This window comes from Schistocerca cancellata, chromosome 1, assembly GCF_023864275.1.
Source record: "Schistocerca cancellata isolate TAMUIC-IGC-003103 chromosome 1, iqSchCanc2.1, whole genome shotgun sequence".
NCBI lineage: Eukaryota > Metazoa > Arthropoda > Insecta > Orthoptera > Acrididae > Schistocerca > Schistocerca cancellata.
Window position 1 is genome coordinate 725,873,909 of NC_064626.1, and position 27,953 is coordinate 725,901,861.

Below are 27,953 nucleotides of genomic sequence, written 5' to 3' on the forward strand. Positions count from 1 at the left end.
AAAAGTTTATTGCGGTTGTGACTGCTTATATTCATTTTTAAATAATAAGTAAACCGGTGTATTCCACGGAGACACATGTTCTCAAAAATTACTAATAGCCCTAATGAAGGCAACAGAACTTTAGACTCCACAGGCGCTTATGTATCACGATGATTTGTGCGCGGTGGTTTTACGTTGATGACGCATGCTATGTTTATTTGCTGTTGTATCTTCGCAATTTTGAAGCTGCTAGGTTAGTTTCGTGTTAATCATGTCTGCTCCGCTGTCTATTTGCACCAAAGAAGAGCAACGTTCCGTGATCCGTTTTTTGTGATCGGAAGGCATATCAGGGGCCGAAATTCTTCGAAGACTTTCGGTATAGTACGGGAACAGTGTTTTGCCACAGCGGAGTGTCTACGAATGGATTGAAAAATTGGGAAATGGTCGGACAAGTGTTGCGCACGATGGAGCCGGACGACCGTTTGCCGCCACAAATGAAGAAACCATTGAGCGTTCACGTCAAATGATTCTCTTAGGCAGATGATTAACTATTGACGAAGTGGCAAATCGTCTGCAAATTAGTCACGGTTCTGTCTAAGAAATCACCCACAACAGACTTGGGTTTCATAAAATTTGTGCAAGATGGGTCCCAAAACAACTCACACAGTCGCATAAACAAACGCGCTTGGACATCTGCAAAAAACATTTGGTTCGCTATGGTTACGAAGGGTACAACTTCTTAGACAGGATCATTACTGGTGACGAAACATGGATCCATCTTTGCGAACCGGAGAGTAAACGGCAGACTATGGAATGGAAACATCCAAATTCACCATGCAAGAAAAAATTCAAGACCCAACCATCCACAGGAAAACTGATGCTTACGGTTTTTTGGGACGCACAAGTTCCAGTACTGGACCATTATCGGGAAAGGGGCACAACAATAAACAGTGTACGTTACAGTGAGATGCTTACTGCCAGGCTAAAGCCTGCAATTAGAAGCAAACGCCCAGGATTTCTATCAAAAGGTGGTGTGTTGTTGCACGACATTGCCCGTCCGCACACTGCTGCCCACACTGCTGAAATGCTCCAGAAACTCAAATTTGAATTATTGGATCATCCTCCATATAGTCCCGATCGTGCCCCTTCTTACTATCACTTGTTTGGTCCACTCAAAAAGGTATTACGGGGCCGTCGATTTGCCTCGGACTAAGCAGTGAAAGAAACAGTGCATTCCTGGCTCTAGCTCAACCGAGAACCTTCTTTTATGAGGGAATCAGGAAGCTTGTACAACGATCGACCAAGTGCGTTGAAACACAAGGAGCCTGTGTCGAAAAATGATGTAATTGTAAGTTTCCTATTTGATAACCATAAAATTTTATAACTACTTGGCGGATAATAATTGACTTACCCTTTTACAAAACCTCATGCTGCACGTGAGTCCTATTAGTATACTCAGAGATGTCAACCAAGTTTGAAGTCATCGAGGCATGGAACGCCGTTATAAAGAAGCTACGGTTGCTGAGGTTAAGGCATTTGAAGCGGGAGCAGACACTGCGAGAAAGCTTTAAACCAGTTACTGAATCTCTCGAACTATCAGCGAAATTCCACATCGATGATGATGACGCTATTGCCGATTTCATTAACCATCACAGCGACGCTAGGATAGACAAGACATTCGATTTCAGTACAGAAAAACCATACTTGTTGGGTACTTATGAAAAACGTATACAGATACGGGATAAGGAATCCCAAAGAACACCTGGTCTACTGAACCTTATTTTTCGAAGACCCACAAAAACTGTAAATTATTCGCCTAAAGATCTGGAAATATGCCATGAAATATTGTATTTGACTGATCTGCATAAGAATATGAAGAACTGAATCGATGTCTAATACAAATCCCTTATGAAACCTATATTTGATGATAAAAAAATAGCGCGGTGATGGTATTGACATCAGCATAAAAGTGGGCAGTCGACTCTCACAGTATATATTTTACGACGACCCCTACTAGGTGATAGATCGGCAATGACTGTTCATGGCATCAGCTGCCACTGGTAATACAACTCATTTCAGTGAAGTTGTTTCAATAATTTCTGAGCGTAGAGACAAAGTTATGATCAAATAAATATGGAGACTGTAGTTCGAGAACTGCACAAACTAGAACACAAAACGTGCCCTTGAAGATAGGTTGTGAATAAATGTTCGGATGGCCTGTGACAGGCAGATCTTGTCATGAGGGGAATATTCACATGTGATTAACGAATTTAAATACATTTTCATGTTCATTGGCACTTACTCTAAACATGCCTGGGCATTACCCATGAAAGCGAAAATGGGCAAGGATGTCGCGTATGTGCCCGAGCGGTTGCTGCAGACAGGGACGAATCGAAGCCCAGACAACGTTCACACAGATCCCGGCGGCGAATTTTACAACAGATACTACGTGATGGAGAATCATGGAACACGTCACTACTCGACATTCACCCACCTGAAGGCGAGTATCCGGACTATGGAACACCTGAACAGAACAGTGAAAGCCCAGATGTGGATGTGACCCTATGTCCGTGGATCACACAAATCGACCGATATTCTTCCGCAAATAATAGCGCAGTATAATGGAACCAAACATTGCGTAGTAAAAATGAGATCACTCAATGTTCGTGATAAGACACGTAGACACAGCGTATTAAAATGCTAGATTCACTCAAACAGCAATTTAATGTAGGTGATTTAGCACATACTTGAAAACAGAACATGGTATTTGAGAACTCACATATGCCACACTGGTCAACCAAGACATTCACAGTTCCGAAAGTGCAGAGATCGAATCCTGGAACCCACCTTTTACAGGACAGCATTGCTACAGGAATTGCAGGATGCTTTCTCACAGACGAGTTACAGAAGAGCTCGGAACCAGATGTGTATCTCATAGAGAGAGTCATACAGCGTCGAGGGAATAGAGCATTAGTTAAATGGCTTGGTTTTCCCGTATCAGAAAACAGATGGATAGGCGCTGACGACTTGCTATATAACAGGGTGTGCAGACCATAATCAACTCAATAGCATAACATGCGTGATAGGATACGCTTTAGAGGTGGTGGTGGTATTCTCTATAAAGTACCAGTCGAATTAACATTCCTGAATGTAACTACTGTGGACATGGAACAAACTTCAGAAGCGATTGGTACGCGGTGATAGAGACAGATCTGGATGATGAAGCGTGTATGGAGCACGACGTCGCGTACACAGCAAATGAAGATCGTCACACGGCAGACATAATATTAGCTGTAAAGCTAAGGTAATACATGCGAGAAAGGATATTGGTAATAGGTCAGCGCATTGCAGCATTTACAGTTGAAAAAAGCATGCTTGATTAAGTTAAGTTGGGCTTGGGTGTGACGAAGTTCAGCCAAGTTACGAGCGCTGCAAGTCGGGCGCTAAGGAGGAGGAAGAAGAAGACAACCAAAGGGTGCATGAAAAACTGCATCCTGACAGCGATGTATGTAGCTACAAGCGCCCTGAAGCAGAAAGGAGCGAGAAAAAGACCAATTAAACCACCCAGTGTTCTACCAATACCCAGTTCCTGCCCTAGCCGGTCTTCGGCAATGGGTTCACTAGCTGGGAGTGCTGTGGCTGTTGCCGGGACAGTGAAGAATGCACAAAACTGTCAGGAGAAACTGCAGGAGGCACAAAGACTTAACAGCATGATGGAGGCAGTAGCCATCGGAAAAGGACTACACTTGAAATCACACAAGGAAGGACTAGGTCTTTTCCTAAACAATCAAACAAACAAAAAAGCCCCGTAGCAGTCCTACCAGACAGGGCGCTTACAAATTCAGATATGCTTAAGTTGGTTTGTTAAAAAGAAATTCAACAATCCAAGATTCTGAGGTGTGCTTATATGAAATAAATTACCGAAGACTATGTGAAAATCAGGAGAATGTGGAGTTGTGAATCTGGATGTAGCAGGAGGACCTGGAATTCACTGGGTAGCATATGTTACAAAAAGAAATACAAATAACGTCTACTATTTGGACTTATTCGGCGTCCTGCAATCCCCAAAAGAATTACAACGATACTTCACAGGCGGAAGACATGTACTCAACAATTTTCGATGCTACCAAGACTTTAACATTCCTGTATTGTCATGAATGCATCATGTTCATCCTAACGTTTACGAATGATATGGAAGAACGGGTATTAAGCACACGTTCAGCAGTTGATTTTTAGACGCAATGTCGTACACTTTGACTTTAACAAAACGATTGTCTGTATTCCGTACGAATTACTTCCCACCAATTGTGTTAAGAATTGGAGATTGGAGCATCGCGCTGATTGGACGGGAGAAGTGCAATACCATCCCAAATATCACAGAGGTTAACAGTAAATGGCATTTAGAAATCAATGGCAAAAACGAAATTGTGGAAATTGAACCTGGTGCATATGATATTAACGATTTAAACGAAGGAGTCTGGAAAAGGGATTGAGAGTCATACAAACATTAGTACACTTAAATCTGAAATAAGGTTGGCGAATGCATCGATTGACTTTAAACAGAAAGGTTCACTACTGGGCTTCACAAAGGGACAGGTTTTGAAGACAGATCCCAGCAAATTTTACAAATATGATTAGGAAGTGAATATTCTCTCTGTGAGTACGATTCTTGTTGAATGTAACAGTAATCAACTCATATCTCAACGGTAGATAGATTGGTTGATTCAATTTACAGATTCTTCCCATCAGTTGGATTAGGGTATAAGACTCCTGAGATTCCTACCACTACTGTCTACCTTTCAGTGACAGTTCGGATATTTGACTACCTGAAGCAGCTGCGTATTGTGGACCAGAACAACCAACTTGTTGACTTTCATGTTGAGTAAATCACTGTGCCACTATTTCTACGACAGGACGGGTATAAGGCATAAAACCAGCGCACAGCACAACACTTCGCAGCCGAACCGCCAGGCGATAACACGTGTGAACTAAGAGTTTCTGTAATTAGTAGGCTTGAAACCTCGCAGTGACGTTGTCGCTCAATATCTCACCCAGCGAAATATGATGAACGAATCGTATGCCAGGAATACTTCTCGCATAATCTTATGCTTCAGTGACATTTAACAAGAACGACGAAATCAGGATTGTCATCCAGCACCAAGATGCTTTAACTTTTCCACGCAAGATTTTCATGTATTTGGATGGATCATTTAACGAAAAAGGACGGTATGCAGGCAGTGGGATCAAAGTATTACACGTAATGCTTTAGCGTTTCTGTTGCAGAAAACGCTTTGTGAATTGAATGGGGTGGATACTGATCCAAGCATACCTCTAAAATGCTTTGAGGACATGCAGCGAATTATTATGAATGCTAAACAGACACGTATTCTGGTATGGAGTGCAATGGATAGGAACTCATACATTGAAGGAAATTATATCATCCTCAATAAAATTATATGCAAAATGCAGCACATCACTGTGACACACGAGGAGCATTTAAAGCTTTTGAAAGTTCTGAATACCTGTATATATCTGCCAGTAACTTTCCACTCTTGTAGGGTTTTGAAATATCCGGTGCTACCGACAGCGAGCAGACAAACATGGGCTGTTAAAATCTCCGTGCAGCTGGAAACACAGAGGTTCGTCATATTTGCATTTCAGACCAATAGAAGGGGGAATTTAGCAAATGATTCCAACATATTTGACAACTGTAATTTAACTAATGCCAGAGTGTACTTGAATTCAGAATTCTACCGATATGACAAATTGCTGCTACAGTGGGACCAGAATGTGTATAGTCCAGCATTTGACATGTATGCGAGGTTCCATGCTTCTTACTATGAAGGTGTTGAAGACGAACGATGCCTGTTCAATCCACGGAAATTAGAGGAGCTGGCACCATTCATCGTGATAGACTGTTCTAAGCAGAATGAAATAACTGAGGACCAGTAGATGTGCGATCAAATTTGAATACTCATCAAATTTCCCAGAACACGCTGCAATGTATGCTTTAGTTCTACATGACCGTGTGATTAACTGTTGCCCACTTACTGGTGTTGTGCAACGCAGTGTTTAAACGACCAAGTGCTGTGGCATCCGCAGAGCATTTCAAATGATAAATTGCAGTGTGAACGTCATTGCTGACGTTAAAGGTTTCTATGATGATGAGTGCAGACAATTCATATTTAAAGATGTTGCATTCATAGCATACACAGATGATGCTGATGCTGGTATAACACAGACATCATCAGCAAACATTGCGTTGCCGAGTTCTTTCAAGGATGTGAAGTGTGCTAAAACACGGAGGAGTGAAACGTGTTGAACATGTTTCTTCCATGGACTCCACTGGGACGATCCTGGTTTACTTTATGACGAAATGATGTCACTTCCAATGTTATGTTATCCAGACACCATCGCGCGTGTCAAAGGCGAGGAGAAGATCACATCGATGTGACAAATCTTCAAGTTTGCATCTATTCAAAACGTGAAATTTCATGAGTGCCCTGATGTCCATAAGCTGAAGAAGAAGAATATACACTCCTGGAAATTGAAATAAGAACACCGTGAATTCATTGTCCCAGGAAGGGGAAACTTTATTGACACATTCCTGGGGTCAGATACATCACATGATCACACTGACAGAACCACAGGCACATAGACACAGGCAACAGAGCATGCACAATGTCGGCACTAGTACAGTGTATATCCACCTTTCGCAGCAATGCAGGCTGCTATTCTCCCATGGAGACGATCGTAGAGATGCTGGATGTAGTCCTGTGGAACGGCTTGCCATGCCATTTCCACCTGGCGCCTCAGTTGGACCAGCGTTCGTGCTGGACGTGCAGACCGCGTGAGGCGACGCTTCATCCAGTCCCAAACATGCTCAATGGGGGACAGATCCGGAGATCTTGCTGGCCAGGGTAGTTGACTTACACCTTCTAGAGCACGTTGGGTGGCACGGGATACATGCGGACGTGCATTGTCCTGTTGGAACAGCAAGTTCCCTTGCCGGTCTAGGAATGGTAGAACGATGGATTCGATGACGGTTTGGATGTACCGTGCACTATTCAGTGTCCCCTCGACGATCACCAGTGGTGTACGGCCAGTGTAGGAGATCGCTCCCCACACCATGATGCCGGGTGTTGGCCCTGTGTGCCTCGGTCGTATGCAGTCCTGATTGTGGCGCTCACCTGCGCGGCGCCAAACACGCATACGACCATCATTGGCACCAAGGCAGAAGCGACTCTCATCGCTGAAGACGACACGTCTCCATTCGTCCCTCCATTCACGCCTGTCGCGACACCACTGGAGGCGGGCTGCACGATGTTGGGGCGTGAGCGGAAGACGGCCTAACGGTGTGCGGGACCGTAGCCCAGCTTCATGGAGACGGTTGCGAATGGTCCTCGCCGATACCCCAGGAGCAACAGTGTCCCTAATTTGCTGGGAAGTGGCGGTGCGGTCCCCTACGGCATTGCGTAGGATCCTACGGTCTTGGCGTGCATCCGTGCGTCGCTGCGGTCCGGTCCCAGGTCGACGGGCACGTGCACCTTCCGCCGACCACTGGCGACAACATCGATGTACTGTGGAGACCTCACGCCCCACGTGTTGAGCAATTCGGCGGTACGTCCACCCGGCCTCCCGCATGCCCACTATACGCCCTCGCTCAAAGTCCGTCAACTGCACATACGGTTCACGTCCACGCTGTCGCGGCATGCTACCAGTGTTAAAGACTGCGATGGAGCTCCGTATGCCACGGCAAACTGGCTGACACTGACGGCGGCGGTGCACAAATGCTGCGCAGCTAGCGCCATTCGACGGCCAACACCGCGGTTCCTGGTGTGTCCGCTGTGCCGTGCGTGTGATCATTGCTTGTACAGCCCTCTCGCAGTGTCCGGAGCAAGTATGGTGGGTCTGACACACCGGTGTCAATGTGTTCTTTTTTCCATTTCCAGGAGTGTATATGCAGTCAGCGGTTTTCAGTTTGACGACCACTCATCCATAACAGTATTCATTAATTCAGCTCTGAAGGTTATGGACGTAAGCTTCAGAGGATGTCACATGACCAGACTGGTGTACGATGAGATTTGTAGTGATACACTTACATGCTTTTACATTATCTTTTTTAAAAAAATATTCCAGGCTGTTTTGTCTGTTTGTACATCATTGTATTATCATGTTGTACCAATAACCAAAAAGCTGTACTGTGACTGATTCCAGGGATCTCCACATGTATTTCTAAATTTGTCGATGTCACGTAGGTTCCTACGTATGCTTTATAAATGTATTTTAAATTCATATTATGTTGTTTGAAAGCTATAGAAGTTTGTGCTATCCATTACCAGCTGTTTCTGAATCGATGAAGATGTTTCACTCAGATCAATGTAATGACCTACACAGAAATATTTTCGTATGTTTTCCTTGTTTTCCATAGCAACATTGCCAAATACGCAGTATCCAGCTTTACCCTTTCTTGTGATGAAGTAGCATGTCTTCCATGGCATGACTTACGTTTTCACTATCAATGCCTCAAGATAATTACGTTAATAGCTGGTTCTAATAGTAATGTTTATGAAAATACATACACATATCAAAACCGAAATCCATCAGGATGTGAAATCAGTGACGTTATAACATACATCTTGCTACAATCTTACGGGCCCAGAGCTATAAACTGTACCGTCAGGCAGAATTGCACGATTATTTTTTGTGCAGGACTAGTCAATTATTTTGAAATCCCTGTTCAGAGGATATTTGATCCATGCCATCATGATACCGACTATGTCCCTACACATTTCGATAAGGGGTGTTACATGGAGGGAAAAAAGAAACGCAAGACATACACTTTATTTATTATGCTTACATACAGTATAAATTATTTATTATTGCTTGTTATCTGATCACGCTTAAATATGATGGTAATTCTGTGCATACTCCTGACATGTTGAGGTCATATACACTATTATTATTATTATTATTATTATTATTATTATTATTATAATCATTATCATTTTGTATTGACACGCAGCGTGCATCAAAATACTGGGTAATGGTCGTTTCTTTTGGCTGTATCCTCTGATGCACAAGCTCCACCATTTTCTTCTGCAGCTTCTCTTAGAATCTATTTACATATGACTGCCAACTGAAGCATTCATAACAGCATGCATTACATTCTTGTTATGTTCTTGTAAATGCATGGATTCTTTGTCATTATATTCTATCTTCACTGTTCGTGGAAAGTTACTGTTGCAGACAGTGTCATCTAATGCCACTGAATATTTCTCCCAAACATAGCTGCAGTTAGCTTCGAATTATTGTGTAGAGGAAGCCACTCAGTGCTGGGTAGTGTCTGTTAACCACTGCAATGTCAAGGATTTTCGAAAAACACAAATGGATTGAACAGGCATTATGATGTCTTACCAACAAGATTTTGTATACATTTTCAGACATTCAAACCATATGTTGTATTAAAGCGTGACACTTTCCCCACTTAAGGTTTAAAGTGTGATTTTGTTAGAAGGTAGTCAGTGATACTCATCTGCGACAGTAGCAGTAACTTCAACACACACACACACACACACACACACACACACACACACACACCACAAACTAATAATTACATATAGTTTGAAGGCTATTTTTTATTGCCATGTTATGGCAAATAGAAATGATGATGATGCTGCATGCTTCACGTTTATGGTTCAGCGACTCACACATAACTGAAAACTTTTTTCCAGTGTGCGATTATTTATTTATTTATTTATTTATTTATTTACTTATTTATTTATTACTATTATTATTATTATTATTATTAGCGCTGCAGTGTGCACAGCCTATAGTATCGTTAAAAAAGCATCATAACTTGACCATGCAAACTGTCATACCCATGGGGATATCTTACTACTATGTACCCCATTCACAACATTGTAACCTCCCCACAAAATAATTTACCGTAACCTCCCAACAAAATTCGTTCCCATTTAACCTCCGCACAAAATTCATTCACATTTAGTGTAACCTCAAAACAGAAAAATTCCTAAACCTCTCAACATTAAAAATTATAATTATGTCGTTCACATTCAGTGTAACGTCCCAACAAAAAAATAAATTCAGTAACCTGGTGATAATACAATGTAACTAACCTCTCAATTAAATTGTCACTCACTTATAACTTTTCAATAATTGACTGCGAATTTAACCTGGTAAATTTTGGACGTCAGAAAATGAAATACACGTGGGTGGTACTTCAGCCAGACGAATGGATGGTAGAGGGACCAAGGAAGTTCTTTATTGGATTCTAAGAGATAAGAAGAGACTGGGGCAATGATGTAATGGAAGATGAGTAGCTAGCATTTGAAAACATACCGCAGCAACATGGATGCAGATTGCAAAAAAATCGTAGTACATGAAAACTCTTCAGATCTTCATACAGCAGCGAATGTCCGCTGGCTGATGATGATGAAGGTGGTGGTGATGACGGTGAAGATGAGTTAACTACTATTTTGTGTATTGATAGGTAGGATTCCACTCAAAGATGTTGAGTAGAAGAGTAAATTCACCAGTCAGGCCCGTTCAGTCGCCAAATACTATTTAATTTGCCATATTACTAGACACGAGTACCATCTACACTATGCGTGAAGTGGTGTAATAACTAGAAGCACGCCTCGTATTTTGGAGGAATGGGTTTTATTACCTCGTCCTTTCATTGTGTTTTCGTGTTCCGTAGTTTCTCTAAATTATTTTCAGCGATTAGCAGCACGGCAAATGCCAATTATTTCAGTATCCACCCCAACTGAGCTAGCGTTCCATCTGTGATAGTGATATCATGGAACGTTAACTGTCAACTTCCCTTTTTTCGTTGGCCTCTGTAATAGGGCAAGAATAATGCGTCTATTTATATGTAACTCTGGCTGTCTCGTAAAGCTGATGGTATTTCGTGGAACTGTGCCTTTACAATCAGTGCTTAACTCAAAGTACTGGAGACGAACCGAAAATGCCTTTACTCCATCACGGATGGTGAACATACCATACAATAGCGGTAACTTATGAGTCCCATTGGTTCCTGACTATTTTTAAAAAATTTTCTTCTGGTTTCTGAATGTGTGTTTCCCCTAAGGCAGTGATACTCAACCTGTGCGCCGAGCAGGCATGGTGAGCCATGAATGACCGCCTGGGGCGCCGTGGATTTGTTTCCCAGTTGGGGGTCAAAGAAGGTAGTTGTGTAGCCTCGTTGGAATTACACTACAGACGTTGACCAGCCAGCGGAAGCAGTCACAACTTCGAATCTGAACTATCGCGCGTTACACTTAGTACTTTGCACCAGCAGTTACTGTTGAGCTTTTAACCACTTTTTATTATGTAGAGACTCGTTAGTATGTTGATAAAGGCGATAAACTATTGAAAAGCCGGCCGTGGTGGCCGAGCGGTTCTAGGCGCTAAAGTCTGGAACCGCGTGGCCGCTACGGTCGCAGGTTCGAATCCTGCCTCGGGCATGGATGTGTGTGATGTCCTTAGGTTAGTTAGGTTTAAGTAGTTCTAAGTTCTAGGGGACTGATGACCTCAGATGTTAAGTCCCATAGTGCTCAGAGCCATTTGAACTATTGAAAAGTTCTTGAATTTGTCATTAGGAAGTAAAAGCGAGAACTTGCGTAGGACAACAGGGAAATTGGTAATGAAGGTACGAAACGGATATACAGAAAAACGACGCTAGCTGGTTTCACGTGCAGTGTTCTGAACAATGAAGACGGTTCACAGTGTTATTGTGCTTGAAAGTACTCGCTGTTGAATGTATGCTACTTAGAAAAGTATTAGAAAGTGTTCATAAGAACGACATGGTCAAACCAAGATAATAATTTTTTTTAGAAAACTTGAGTCAAACGAAAGGGGAAAAGCTATCATTTTCTAAGCAGACGAAAATCTCGAATAAACCACATCTAGCGACCTACAGTGTAGTTTGCCGAGTAGCAAAATGTTATAAAGCCCATACGATTGCAGGAGGAATAATTCTACCGTGTGCTATTTGACATGGTGTCCATTATGCTTGGAGAATCCATGACAAAACAGCTTTAGCCCAGCGTTTTGCCTGACTCTACCGTGTCATCGAATTCAAAAAGTAAGATAGGATCTTCGTGAAAAATTATAGAAAAAACTGGTGAGGAATTTTGGTTTGTAGCTTGATAAGGCCATTGATAGCAGTAGAGATGCTCATTTAATTTTCACTGTACTATTTGTTGATGAAAAAAGTAACGGAATGATGGATTTTTTTAAAGGAAATAAATGCTTCTACGACAGGCAAAGATTTGTTCGAAATCGTGGACAACTTCAGTACAACATCAAACTAACTGGGCTTACTTTGTTGGTGTGTGCACTGATGGTCCGCAGTGTGTACTGATGGTTACAGTGGTATAAGAGCACTTATCCGCGGTAAAGCTCCAACTACTATGCGGATCCATTGCATTATCCGTGGCGAAGCACTTGTTTCATAGTATTTGAGTGTTGATGTAAATAACATACTGCATACTGTTATAAATGTTGTGGACTTTTAATAATTTGTCCTCAGAAAGGTAGAATTTTTAGACAGATTTGTCACGATATGGTGGTTGTGAACATACATCTCTCTTGTTTTATGTTAACGCGCATTTTTTAACTTTGGCGAGAAGTATGTACTTACCTGGAAGCAAAAAATCGTATCACTGTTAAGTGCTTCTAAGACACTGACATTCTATTAAAGGTAGCATACCTATATATGATATCTTTGAGGACTAAAACACACTGAAAAAATCTGTGCGGGGTAGTGAAACTCGTTTCATTCAGCTTATTGATAAAGTTTGGGCCTTCAGAAAGAAGCTTTTCTTTGGAGCAGAAAAATGAACGATTCTAGAGAAATGAAATGCTTTTCGTCTTGCAGCACTTTATTAACAATAATGAGACAAGCCTTATAGCAGATATTTTTTCGATGATTGAAGAACATTTATCTGAACTTCATTTTGAAAAACACTTTCCTGAAAACTGTGATAGGTTTCAGTGAGTTCAAAAACCCTTCAGTAAGATTCTCCTTCTAAGTTCAGTGCTGCAAAAGAGAAGGAATTGTTACAACATTCATCAGATTCTTCACTAAAAGTGAAGGTTTCATCAATGTCAGCGGTTAGGTATTCAGTAAGAAAAGAGATTCCAAGCTTGAGCAAGAAAGCACGGAAGGTATTAATTCCTTTTGCAGCCTCCTGCCTTTGCGAAGGTGGTTTTCGTCAGTGGCCGTTATTAAAACCAAGTACAGATCAAGACTTCCTGTGATGATGGAAATGAGGGTAGCTGTATCTGATTTCGTGCCAAGATTTGACAGGTTTTGTAGCAAAAAGCAAGCTCAAGTTTATCACTGAAGTAAGTAGTATATTATTGGTAACTTTTTATTAATTATTTCAATTTTACATGGTATCCTATAGGGGCATCACGGAAACAACGTAGTTGGTCAGGGGAGACACGACTTCAAAAAGGTTGAAAACCATGGCTCTAAGGGATATCTGTATTTTGCAACCGTATTGGCCTATTATCACACAAGACTCCATTAGGCACAGTCGTCAGTGTTATGCAGGGGAATCGCCTTGGCAAAACATTTTGTCTGAAGGTTTGAAAATAACTTTTTAGCCAACACAATCGCAATAATTTCAACCGACATGACCAATTTCATTCGGTATCGGTCGTCCTCAGATCAACAAGGCTAGCTGTAGCTCGACTAAAACGTCGTTGTTTCCAGAATTGTCTGAAGGTTTGACAGTGTGGGAGGAATGTTAGTGAATGCCCACTTGTAAGTGAAGAAAGAACAAATGGAGACGTTCTTCTCCTTCTTTAATATTTCTCAGACTTCTAGCTGTCCTATATATGTCTTACTCCCCACATCCGGAAATTACCCAGTCCACCTGTGTGCGGCATTGATTTTGTAGTTGTCAACTGACTCCACTTGCGTCGCGGAGAAAGGGCTCCCACGCATAGTTGTGTCGTGGCACAGTTGGCGTGCGAAGCTGTCGGTAGCTCACTTGCAGCCCCGAAAGCAAACAGGGTGCCTACACTCTTTCGTTTTTTAAATATAAGTTTTTGTTACTGCTTGAAGAAGAAGGATAAGACATATTTACGTTTTGTGATAGCTGACAAAGCAGTGACGATGGTGATCGTTATTTTATAAAAATACTCCAACAATAACTTCCATTTATTACACTGTTATTCACTGTTTCTGACATACGCTGCAAACCAGAACATCTGGCGCTGTGTTCGTGTTCTTGATCGAGCAGATCTGTACGAGGTAGGTTTACTATTGTTTATGGATCGGTGACAGTCTTATTCAGTGTCAGTGTTGTTCAAACTAAATATGAAAAGGACACGGTCTGTTTCCTTCCCCGTCCTCACCCTGTGCTTCGTCGTTAACGATCTCGTCGTCGATGGAATGTTAAAGCCTAACCGACCGAGCGATGTGGCACAGTGGTTAGCACACTGGGCTTTCGTTCGGGAGGACGACGGTTCAAACCCGCGTCCGTCCATTCAGATTTAGGTTTTCCGTGATTTCCCTAAATCGCGTCAGGAAATGCCAGCACGGTTCATTTGAAAGGACACGGTCGACTTCCTTCCGCGCCCTTCCCTACTCCGATGGGATCGATGCCTCGCTGTTTGGTCCCCTCCCCCATATCATCCAAACAACCAAACGCTAATATTCGTTCTTTCGTGCACTAGAGACTCCTCGCTCTTGCCCTTTCTGCGTACCGGAGCCTAGTAATAAACGTCTTACACAAGAGTTTTATGTTCAGTTCGAGTTCATTGGAGCATTGGTAAGATTTTCACTCATTGCTGTGGTAAGTATGGAGGCAGTAAAGAATATAGCTAGAAAGTGTCGCTGTTATGAATAGAATTAAAATTTAAATTTGTATGAAAAAGATAAAATTACGTGTAAAACAATTTTGATCGTCTCTTTTAATTTAAAAAAAGGGCAGGGGAAGCAATTCTACTGAAAAAACAACAAAAAGATCGAAAATTTTGACAGGACATTCTTAGTAAATAATTAATGAAGTGAATGTTTTACCATAAACACATCGTCTTAAGGCGAGGATTTGACCTATTGTGAAAATGTAGGTTGAGTAGGTTTGTCTTTTGGTTCCATTTCAGATGGTACGTCATACTTTCGTGGAGGACTGAAGAATAGGGAGAAGTATTTTGACTTAATAATTTGTGTCTTGAGATATCTGTGAGAAATAACTGCCTGGGTCGATTATAAATGAGAATAAACAGTAAAAAATAAATAACTGCTGGTGAATTTTGACGCTCTCAGATTTACGACATATTCCGTGGTTCCTGTCACTGGGTAATGGTTTTGTGCTGCAGCACTAATTCCAGAACTGCGCCGATCATGAGACGCGCATTTAGATGCACGAGCAATAATGAACACTTACTACCCTGAAGCTAGTAGGACAGCTTGAAGAAAGTTATTACTGAATGGTTGCAGCAGGATTTTTTAAACAAACTGAATATTTCGATACTGTCACGGATAGAAAAACAGCAAAAGAAATGTTAATTAGTTAGCGTCTTGGGACACACACTGTAGTTGGGCGACAATGGGTTATTATAGGTGCCCTTTCCTGTCGAAACTGAGCTTTTTCTTTGTAGATAAATCGCTGCGGATGGTAATCTAAAATATCTCCCGTTCCTGCAGTTTTAATCCAAACTGCAGAAATTATTAATTACATAATCAGTTTTGGAATTCAGATCGGAATTCTTGTTCTTCCTTCTACGGTTTTAGGTCACTGTTGATGCCAGTTACGTTTCAAGTATTCTTAAGACTCTTTCCATAAAAATATGTGGGATGGTTCACATGGTTGGAAGGCATAGAAATACTGTTCTTCAGCATAATATAAAAATTCGTGAGCCAAGTTCCATGTTCATAGTATATGGTCATTGTTTATATTTAGATTAGTCTTGCAGACATTTATCGAATGAATTAACGTTACTCACTCGTGAATCACAGTAGCTTTCTTTTGCGAATCTGTTAGATGAACAGAACTGCATATTAGTTATGACCTTTTTTGTTCCTCATGATAAATTGTTGATGTCAGTATCGAGCACTTACATGAAATAGTATGGAAGTTGAGGTTGTTAAACTATTTCCAGTCATTCATAAGGTATTTTTTCATCCAGGCGGTGACTGATACACCATAGCAATAGAAAAGTCAAACATTTCCAAAGCCAGGAATATCGTCTACGATTAAACGGATTTCGCCAGTGTGATAGTCAAAGGTACAAACATCTAAATGCTGACTGGCCGTAAGGTAATCCTCAAGTAAAGGAAACAAATCAGAGATCCGTTACACTGGAAATTCACATGTCACGGGAGTCACAAGCGAACGACTGGAGGAGGCTGTAAGTCGTTCTGTACGTGGCCAAAAAGAACACGAAAAAATTTAGTGACACATTTGGGGCAGTGAGTGTCACAAATTGTGATATTTTACGACTTCTCCTTAGTAATATTTAAAATTTGCTAAATTGCCACTAAGACGGTATCAGAAAATAGTTAACGTTGTTGTCACTAAGTTTTGTATAATAAATTATGAAAACAGCGAAGTGTATATGTAATAGCGTATAGTAATCCCTGTCAATGAATTTGACACTAAACATCTTAGTGCTGTCAAACATCCACATTATGCTATTACTATAGACATAATTACAAGAAATATTGATAAAATACGTTAACATTATTCGAGTCAACAAGTTAATCTCTGTGTTGTAGGTACACTGTGTCCTTTAGAGGCCTCTTCAACGGTCTGCAGTCTGTTAGATGGAACAACGCTCCGCGCTCCCCTAGGAGTACGCTCAGTCATGCCAGCTGCGCCCCTGCTCCAGCGCAGTAAACTGTGCAGAGCAAAGAGCGTGCAGTATGCTTCGCTTCTGCTCCACTCTGCAGGGCCTCCCTTTCAGCGTTACCCCTCCCGCCCACGCAGTCTCTTGCATGCGCACAGCGAGTTGTTTGTTCACGGGAAGTAAACACGAAATGCGCCACCGCAACAGCGGCACATTGTGATCACGAATCCAGCGCCCCCGGCGTGCTGCGTCTGTGCACGCGCCCATCCGATGGATATCGATTCCGTGTAGTGCGGAGCGCTGTTGGCGAAGCCACAGCATGGGACAGATGCTCGCTTTCTGCTTTAACTTCAAGGCGATTCCATCTACTAGCGCTTGCGAATGGGAACTCCTTCATGTAATGTGGACACAGATACAACTAGCTACGACGATACACCTCGGTGAATGTCGGAGCTAGATGTACTCGGGTAATAAGCATAAGAGTTCGTGCGTTCGGAAGAAGGCAAGTTTAATTTTATCACCAGACATCCAGATTTAACTTCGTTGTGTGTGATTCCAAATAACTTTATGTGTAGTGATGGTTGGGACCGTCCTTGTACTATGGAATTACCAGCAGTTTACTGCTTCTGACACGCTTGCTGTCGGTTGAACATCTAACAAAGGTGCACCGAACTCTCAACTAGAAGTCCAAAAACAATTGTCTTTGTTTTGCCTTTCTGCTTAAAAAATGTTACTTCAGCAATATAACATATTAAGTAATTTCGTGTCCTTATTAATACCTACCATCAACAAATTTTCGCACTGTTCGGTATAGAACGCCGTTAGCATATTCATCGTCGTCATCACCACCACCAAATAAAATTTTCACTTCAGTACCTACAGTAGGCTTTGCTATCAATATTTCCATTTCGTCTCTTGTCTTCTATGGTACTTACATTATCTCTGTGTTATTGGAGTTACCATTTTCTGAATATGTAACTTGGTTGTATTTTGGATGCATTCGGAAAGGAGCAGCGCAGCACTCGGAAGTCTATCAAAAACCTTCCAAAATTTGTACATTGATTGTCTGTATGTGCGTCATTAATAAGATTAGCGCGTCAGTATTGTTCGTGACACTCCTTTTAGGAACCAGATAGATATTTATATCTCAACTTCTCTACCGTGGCACTTACAGCAGACGACATTTTTTAATATTTTTAGATGGCCGATTTTTACGGTGCGGTATTGCTCTATCTTCAGCGCTCGTTATATTAAATGATTAAAATATTTCTTCAGAAACTATCGCTATAAGTAGGCATTTACTGCCCATTTACGCAAGATAGTTGAAACCAGTAGAATCTCATTCACTCATTCACTCATTAGAAGGAGACATTCCTGTGCAATATGATAGCATAATAAAATCCAGCTAAAAGTGAAAAACGTTCCCTTTTAGAAAAAAATGGTGATAAGTGTGTGTGTACCCGATGGTCTGCGTTTCTGTACCCCACCATTGTTCCCTGGTAGCAGCACTGAAGGTAGTCCAAATAATAGGTCTACAGTTCGTGGAGAATTGTGCAGCGTCAGTTCCAATGGATATATTTGGTGCCGTGGAACTGCTGTAGTTGATATGATGCCAGTGGAACCGGGTGTCGCATGTGCTATACGAGCCCCGTTTCCGATAGCAGTCTGTGATGGATGGCTATGCTCCATCTCCTGCCACAGTCCTCAGTTATTGACGTGCACCCAATCTGTCTGCACTTCTGGTCGGCGTTAGCTGCGTTGCTTTCGTAACCACTGCCAAAGGATGTCTAACTTCCGTGTGTAGAGTACGAGTGTGCTTCTCCCGGAAACAATACATACAAAAATCACGTAGCCAAGTCACTCGAATCACATCATTTTGTTTTGCCCTGATACGAAGCGATAGCGCGTCGATATATAATTACCATCGGAAAAACAGAATGGGAGCATTCTTTATGAAACTGCCAAGTCGTCTTTCAGAAACCTCACTGGGTTCTGCGTTTTAGTCTCTCATGTTCTGACTGTGTGTGAAATGAAATAAAATTGATTTTGTTCTGCTTAGATATAATTTTTATGAAAGTGCTCTGTATCTGTATTTGGGATGGCGTTTCTCCCATCACCCCATGCAGATGACAAATTGTGTTCATTGTTTAAATGGATGTAAAATATTGTCCTTACATAGTATCCGAACAGTCGTGCCCCTGTTTCGTCGATATATGCCTTCGTTACTTTAATATGACAGCCTATTTTGTTCAAAAAAAGAAACGGTGAAAAAGCTGTATTAGAACCGGACCGCTGAGCGCAGGAAAGCTCCGTCTTGTCTGTAGACTCTTCGCCGGCCAGAGTGGCCGAGCGGTTCTAGGCGCTACAGCAACGCCACCATGTTGAATAATGCTTTTCGTGAAGCCACAGGACGTCTTGTTACGACCCAAACTGTGCGCAATAAGCTGCATGATGCGCAACTTCACTCCCAACGGCCATGGCGAGGTCCATGGAACCACGACACCATGCAGCGCGGTACAGACGGGCCCAGCGATACGCCGAATGGACCGCACAGGATTGGTATCACATTCTCCTCACCGATGAGTGTCGCGTATGCCTTCAACCAGACAATCGTCGGAGACGTCTTTGGAGGCAACCCGGTCAGGCTGAACGCCTTAGACATGCTGTACAGCGAGTGCAGCAAGGTGGAGGTTCGCTGCAGTTTCGGTGTGGCATTGCGTGGGGCCGACGTACGCCGCTGGTGGTCATGGAAGGCACCGTAACGGCTGTACGATACGTGAATGTCATCCTCGCACCGATAGTTTAAACATATTGGTGAGGCATTCGTCTTCATGGACGACAATTCGCGCCCCCGGCTTGCATATTTTGTGAGTGACTTCGCCGGCCGGAGTGGCCGAGCGGTTCTAGGCGCCGCAAAAGATGGTTCAAATGGCTCTGAGCACTATGGGACTTAACATCTATGGTCATCAGTCCCCTAGAACTTAGAACTACTTAAACCTAACTAACCTAAGGACAGCACACAACACCCAGTCATCACGAGGCAGAGAAAATCCCTGACCCCGCCGGGAATCGAACCCGGGAACCCGGGCGCGGTAGGCGCCGCAGCCTGGAACCGCGCAACCGCTGCGGTCGCAGGTTCGAATCCTGCCTCGGGCATGGATGTGTGTGATGTCCTTAGGTTAGTTAGGTTTAAGTAGTTCTAAGTTCTAGGGGACTGATGACCTCAGAAGTTAAGTCGCATAGTGCTCAGAGCCATTTGAACCAAATAAGTTTGTTTTTCTTGCAAAGCCAGAGTCGTCAAACAGCGATTTCAGTTTCTGCCACAAGTCCACTGCAGTTTTTGATTTTTTTATGTGCATACGCGAAGATTGATCAGTAGTAAGAATTTCTTCGCTCTAGCCTTGTCATCTTTGTTTCAGCTACGTCTAAGACAGATTTTACCAGTCTTTCGAGAATAAGCACGTTCCCGATTGCCCTGTCTCCGTAGTTCTCATGTTGTTTCATCTTCGGCACTTCAATAAAATAATTGGTCGTATCTTCATTGAGTAAAACAAGCCTTGTTTTGAACAACAGTATTGCCTGGAGTTCAGATAACGACACGTTATTCCTGAACTCATAACCACTTGGTCACTTTGTACACCAAACCAACTCTTAAACGTTGTAACCTGCTCCGAGTGCAGTCGCACGCGGTTTCCGCCGATTATCTACTTGTATTGACAACACGGGTAGACATATTGCTGCACACTGTAATAGAGTGCTTCATCTTCAAACAAACCAGCACATTCTACTGCACTCACTCTGTGCTAAATGATATACAACGAACAGACGTACAACACATATGGCACACAAGAACCAAGAAGACATGAACAAAGCAAAGACACTTACGTATAAAGGAGAGAGATAAAAAGGATTATGGCTCACGGAGACCACAGATACTCATTTGAATGCCTTGATTAAGCTCAAGAGAAGCAATTCACTAATAATGTTTGTCGAATGGTATGGCTACTTACAGACATATAATTTAAGTGTTGAGAGGATGGAGAAAGAAAATAATCACTAATTTACAGTTATTGGAGATAATCTGCATAAGTGATTAGCACGTAGTACAAAGCGGGAAAATTTCAAAGTGTCCTTGGCAATGAGACTTACTCATTTCACCCATTAAGCACTAAAAGAACGTTCAAAATCGCTTGTATAATTACACATCTGCACTAAGAAAGAAATATAAGTGGTTGACCGATTTACAAGTGGGAATCGTACAATCTCAGTGCCATCGTTGAGAGAGTCGTTGTGGCAGAAGACTTGTGATTCTCGGGAATTGTGCTTAACTTATTAATGGCATTACCAATGGCTCTAGTTAACTTCAGTTATTAAGCTGATACACTTCTAGAACTGTTGAATATATCGAACAAGGTTTTGCGACAAGTAGCACGAAAGTTTTTACACACACACACACACACACACACACACACACACACACACACACACACACACACACACACACACACTCCCTATCTGTGTGTCTCTCTCTCGCGGTCAGGTACCTACGTTCCACTTCGTATTTGAAACGCGGTAGACCAAGCTAAATAATATAATCATAAAAAAGGCAAAAAAACAGGACTCGATTGAAATATGAACTGAAAATTATGTACGAAATTGGATTATTTTAATCACAGTACTTTGAGCCACAGCTGTGTCAGTTTGAACGGGGTGAATTAATGCGTCTCTCGTGGAGCTGTTACTATATCTCAGGTCTTCGAATGCTGCCACAATATATTGTAATATAATTTGGAAGAGTATTCTACAGTTCTTAAATCGTTAAGTTTCTTCTAGTTGTTTTGCTGAACTGAACAGCTTGGAACAAGAAATTGCGGCCCTGTGAGACAGCATAGCGTGAGACACACGTTCTACGTAGAAGCTATTACACGACCAGGCGTTAGCATGCGCTGCTTCCGGCTTCTGACGCAGAGAAAGTGATAACGGTTCTTGGATGTCATCGGACGACGTTCAAGCATAACTCTCTAGTTCCTTTTGGCGTGGCGTTGGTAACGCACTCAGCTCGGTCGCCATTGCTTTTTGGACGATGTATGGGAGCGAAAGAAATGTTACTAATGCACAAAACGTCAATAATTTTGCTGTAGTTACGTTTTTCTTTGCGTTACGCATTCGTATCGAAGTCAATAGCACTCAAACTATTACAGCTGTGTCTTTCGGTGTACTAGTTACTCAAATATTATTTCTTCTAGGAAACCGTAGCAGTTACACATCCGTACATCGTTTCATGAATGAGGCGCTGAAGAAAAGTGTCGAGTACACGTGTTTTAATGAATATGTGTTCACTTTACCGAAGGCATACGATGAAACTGAATTTGTTCTGCCAGATTACAGTATTCTGGTCCTGAATAAGTGAATAATAATTTTGAATCTATTTTTTTTAATTTCAGACACAACTACGCCGTTAGTGTAACAATGGTCAATACTCAGCTGTTTTACAGGGACAAAAGTAACTTTGTTACTGGTAGTTTTGTCTTTTGTGACGAGACTGGACATGTCCTTCCGGGCTGGCAAAATCCATCCATACTTTTTAGCCGTGAGAAAGCAACTCATTTAAATCTTCGTTTCCCCAGATAATGTATCTGGAGCAGCCGCCATTTTCGTTCGCAAAAATATTAGATACCGAGTGTATCTAGATGAGCGGGAAGATAACTTCTATGAAGAGTCTGTTGAGAGGCTATTGAAGTTTCGAAAAAATACTGAATTGTTTCGAACTCAGCGGGGAGTATTGTCTTAAGAGGATTCATACCTCGCTCGGTCTTCTCATATACTCGTACATCAATAAATTAAAACGTCATTTCTGTTCTGATATCACTTTCATACGTTTTTCTAACGATCCCATGAAAGCAGCAGCAGCTTTATCCCAGCCAATAAAAATCTTTTATATATTGTCAAGCATATTACAAACTCTTCAGATACTTGCTGTGAGTGTATTTTTAGAAACATGTTGCACGTGACATTCAACATATTGCTGTCATTTCCGCCGACAGTCATTACCACCGCTTCTTAACAAAGAATGTGTACCCTGTTGAACTGTGGTAGTTGTGTTCATAGAAAGCACACGTACCGAATACAGTGGGATTGGTAGCTCTTTCGCAGGCGGGTCTGTGAAGATTCACATTGCACTGAAGTAATATAATTTTGAGTTATCAACTGATAATTCGATGATATTTCTGCTTCACTGCATGGTAATGATTTTCATAGAACATACATTATTTTACCGTTATGGTTGTAGCACTGGGGTACAAATGGTTCAAATGGCTCTGAGCACTATGCGACTCAACTTCTGAGGTCATTAGTCGCCTAGAACTTAGAACTAATTAAACCTAACTAACCTAAGGACATCACACACATCCATGCCCGAGGCAGGATTCGAACCTGCGACCGTAGCGGTCGCTCGGTTCCAGACTAGCGCCCAGAACCGCACCGCCACTCCGGCCGGCACACTGGGGTACAGTGCTAGGCCGCTGTACTCGTATTCTGGAGGACAGCGATCCAGTTCCCCGTCCAGCCATTCAGATTTGGGGTTTCCTTGTTTCCCAAAATCATTTAAGGCAAATAACGGAATAATTCCTTTAAAAATGACGCGACGGTTATGATTTCACATCAATGCCTAATCAGAGATTGTGTCCCGTCTTTAATAAGCTCGTCTTCAACGGAATGTTAAACCACCAAGTGTTTAGTGGACCGGGTGAATTTGCAGCTAAAAACATTGCTGTTCGTAAACTGATATTAGGTTCCTTGTCTAAAAACTCATTAGCGGCATAGTTCGTGTTAGACTTACTTACATACCGTATACAATAACTTACATACCGTTTGACAGCAAAACTTTTATTATAAATTATGCCAATGGGGCGTCTTTTAAGTATTTTTATCACATATTTTCAGCTTTTACAGTTTCAAAGTTACTGTGAACTATACGTTATTAGGACCAAGATAGAAGTCAGTGCCTCTTGTGAGGTATTCTTCTTGTGAGAAATATGGTATCTATAAAGCTCGACTATATTGGTGAGACAGCTAACAGAAACAAAACGGCACGGAACTGTAAGTGAGCATTATCTTCGTGTAATGTTATTTTTACCTTAGCAGTAATGTTGTCAGTTGTTGATAATTGTATCAACTCTGGCTGAGATTTGTATCTTACTTGTAATTTGAGAGTTTTATTTATCTTTCGGATCGAGACTAACAACTTCGCGAAACAGTGTAGCTAAAAGACAAACTGTGAATAAACATTTTTGGTAAGGAGGAATTACCGAATCAGATTTTCAGTTTTACTTAACATGAAGTAGTAGGTTTTATCTGCGTTAGACGTTCAAGCACTGCGGTGCTTTATTTTTAACGCCTGTCGTTTCCCTTTCCATTGAAGGACACAAACACTTTGGAGCAACTCCTGTGCTAGTATTATTATTATTCACTAGTCAATGTGGGTCAGCAAGGACTGAGGATTTCCCATTAGATGCTCTTCAACCGAGAGATCTTCCCTCGGTTTCGTCATGAAAACATAACAAAGGTACCGAACTTCTGTGGAGGACAAAAGGGAAATACGTTGAGCGTATAAATATTTTCCTTTCCATCCTACATCCCACATCCCGCAAGAGTCTGAACTCATACTGTTTTGTGAGTAATGTAACTGACTGAATGTCTGGTATCATGATTGGTTTCGACTTCGTATTAAATTATCACAAAATATTCTCTTTAAAAACAAAGAAAAAGAGGGATAGTAAAACATTAGATAGCTAGGTTACAAATCAAATCAACATCTCTGCACATATGAACATTAACTCGTCCGTTTCACTTGTCAAGAGAGGCGCCAACAAGCTGAACATGTCTACGCTCTGATAGGCTAAATGCCACAGTTATGCCTCAGTGCAGTTAAATAAGTGTTCGCCGACTCCTGTTGGTGTTCTCCTCAGCTTCATTACCAAAGCGAAAGGCGATTTATTGACAGGGATTCGAGCTTTGTTCAGACGTCTAGGGAGTAAATGTTACATTATTGGTGTATGTGTAGGAAGTTTCCAGGAATTAACCAAACATCTTAAGTATTGAACAGACACTTCTTACGTTTGTATGGCAATATTGTAACATCAGAGAGGATGTACGTGTAGTGCAATGCTTAGGCTGTAGAGAAATACTTCACATGTAGCTTTCTCAACGTCAGTACGAAACAGTAGCGCGATACAGGATGATTAACTTCGGGGTAAACGATTTAGCCTAAGTGCTACAGTCAAAAACTGATAATTTTTGAAAAGATTTAGTTTATTTGTCGACATAAAAATGTTGTTCATAAATAAATTAAATGTGTGACTCAGTCTTCAGAGTGCGATCAAGCCTTACTATACTTGCTCTCCACTTGCTCCCAGACACCCGGATAGTTCTGGTGGAGGAAGGCCTTCAGCTTGTTTACATTAGCGAGCTGTGTGGGCGTGCACCTCCTGCACTTGTTGGTTATTACCTCCGGAATCGCCCCTGTAACAGGAAAATCACACTATCTAGGAGACAGTATAAAGCATTAGTTACAGATCATAAATGTTTTAGGAGCTCGCACTTTTTTCGGATCAAATTCTGATGTTTTCTCACTGCAGTATTGATAACAGAGACCTTTTACTAGAATTGAAACTAATCAACAAAGTGGATACATACATTTGATTTGGTATGGGAAATAGAAGTGCTAGGATATAGCATTTTGATCATTATTTTTTACTTTATCTAGATCAGAGGGCAAATGAAGGCGTACTTTTTACCAAAGGATTTATGTGATTTCTTTGCGGTTTATTATAGTACCGACTTGATGAGGAGAGAGGTTTCACGTTTAAAGCTACATTAAATCGTCCATGCTTCTGCATTTGCGGAGGAAGGCAATATGAACGGTAATCGTTAAGCATCATATCGTCGTCTACCTTATTCACTATTTGCATGTAATTAAGTAAAGTGAATGAGGAAAACAGATTTCGGTTTACTGTAACTTACCAAGCCTACCCAGTAGCCTCTGTGGTGAAACTAAAGCTTCAGTTCAGAATGAAACATACGTGCCAGTCCTGGAAATCGTGGTAAATGGAGACATGTCTTCCTAAACTTACCGATTTTTCATATCTGTAAGGCAAGTCTAGGTAGGAATTGGTTAGTCTCAATCAGTGTTGAAGAACAGTTGTTGTGATGTTTTACACACGATATTTTTTTAAATAAGCGGCTGTTGGTCACTGTGATTGTGTTAATTACTTTTTTTGGGAAAAGGGAGATGAAAAGTCGTGTTGGTTTCACCTCAAGACGCGTGTGAAGTTTTCAATGTGGGATCTGTTTGCTATTTCGTGGAGATGGGGACCAGTACCATGTTATTCAGCTCATTCGTCATGGTTTCGTAAATTGATGTGCTGGCTTATTATACGAACTGAAATTCGTACTGCTCAGTTACTTTTAACGACATTCAACTAAGCTGTGCTGCTTTTGTACATGAACGCGAATTTTAGTTCCCCTCTTATTCCACAATATTTCTATTTAACCATAAATTAGTAAACCCTCCTAAAACTTACGATTGCAGTTGGTATCAATTTGCGGTTCCCTCCAATCTGGTATTGCCGGTATGGGATGTAAAACAAAACACTTTGTACTTACTATGTATGTGAAATACCATTGGAGACCTTATAATCGTAATTAAATATAGTCCTATCCACGAATGATGGCGGTTCGCGCATGTCGAGCCACGGAAAAGGATTGCATTGTTGACGATTACAAGCGACAGTTGCGGTAAGCCATGCGCGTGATTTCCGCCTGAAGAAAGCGCATATCCTGCAAATTATGCCTCTCCCTTGCTTATGCGAAATGTATCACTTACCAAAACCATCAGCGATGACAACTCGCAACAAATGGAATAAAAATTCACTAAACAATTCGCTACGATCGCGTTTAATGCTCACATCAGCTACGGCATTCAGAACAGGCTGTTGGAGAATGCTAGACGTAGGTGCGCAGAACAAACCTAAACTCGACCGCCATCGTTCGTGGCCACAACTACAATGCATAAATTATAAATTATGACTTCCTTTGAATAAAATATATAGTACTAAAATTTACGATGGTTTAGCGACAGTGTAACATTTCTTTCCATTGTTTTAGGGTTAAAAAGCAAAAGAATGTGTAACTTCGGTAAAACACCAGTTACGTCATTCACTTTGCCAGTAATGTAAACTGCGAGCGTTAGTGACTGATTCAGTAGTTTTTGTAGAAAACTACTTGGGTTGTCTGCATTTTTTAAAGTAGACTGTTTTTCCATGACGGAGTACATACTTGTATCGAAGATAAGATAATTACGGGGTTCATGATCAGCACGTAACTATCAGACGTGTTGTAAGTGGTAAACCTACAGGGACAGTGAAGTAGTTAACAAAACTTTTTGGTCTTACGAAATGTTCTTTTGTTACTAAACAGCGAACGTCACCACCAGAGGATCCCCGTGAGAACTGTAGATCACAGCAACTATCGAAACTGGAATAGTAAAAACTAAAAGTTACACAAAACATAAGACGCTTCTTATATCATTTGAGTTAACTCTTTATTACTCTGGGAACCTTGTTGGGCAACGTTCTGCGAATGTCACAGCTACATTGTCTGTATTATCCTTTCTATTCTGCTATTGAGAAAAACGTGATATTAATTGCATTATTTGTATACGATTAGTCTGTGCTCATATCAAGAAATGATTGTAAACAAAGCCGTATTGTTGCAGGTTTACTTACTTTGTTGTCAAATCTAAATGCTTCCGTCACTTAAGTAATACGTCTCAGGTTTTGTGTCATCGAAGAACTGGGCGCACTAAGTGTGAGTTACCCTTGCTAAGAACAATCCTGCTCTTTTCAGGGGATAGCAAGAATTTTGCAGTGTGATGACAAAGGTGAAAAAGGTCATCATCTGATTTTGTTTTATAAAGCTAACTGTCAGTGGATGAGTTACAGCTAAAGGTTTGGGCTGCAGCATCAGCGAAAACGCAGCGCAGGAGAGAACAGTACCTCGCAGTTTTACACTGCGATAATTGTCAGTGGCTGAGTGAATTCGTGCTTCAAGGAAGTGGCCACGAGTTCCATGGCGAAGATTCACCA

General features: G+C 41.5%; 2 protein-coding genes across 3 annotated transcripts in view; one reads left to right on the plus strand and one right to left on the minus strand.

Annotated features, from left to right (window-relative positions):
- The window catches only part of LOC126097821 (peripheral plasma membrane protein CASK-like), a 654,064-nt gene that overhangs the window by 470,292 nt on the left and 155,819 nt on the right, over positions 1-27,953 (plus strand). The window lies entirely within an intron of this gene.
- The window catches only part of LOC126185157 (ejaculatory bulb-specific protein 3-like), a 37,441-nt gene continuing 34,648 nt past the window's right edge, over positions 25,161-27,953 (minus strand). The window contains exon 3 of one of the 2 annotated variants that reach the window (XM_049928006.1): positions 25,161-25,329. In XM_049928006.1, the coding sequence (XP_049783963.1) occupies positions 25,312-25,329 (18 nt within the window). In that variant the 3' untranslated portion in view covers positions 25,161-25,311. The remainder of the gene's footprint in view (positions 25,330-27,953) is intronic. The other variant, XR_007536970.1, reaches the window with a different exon arrangement.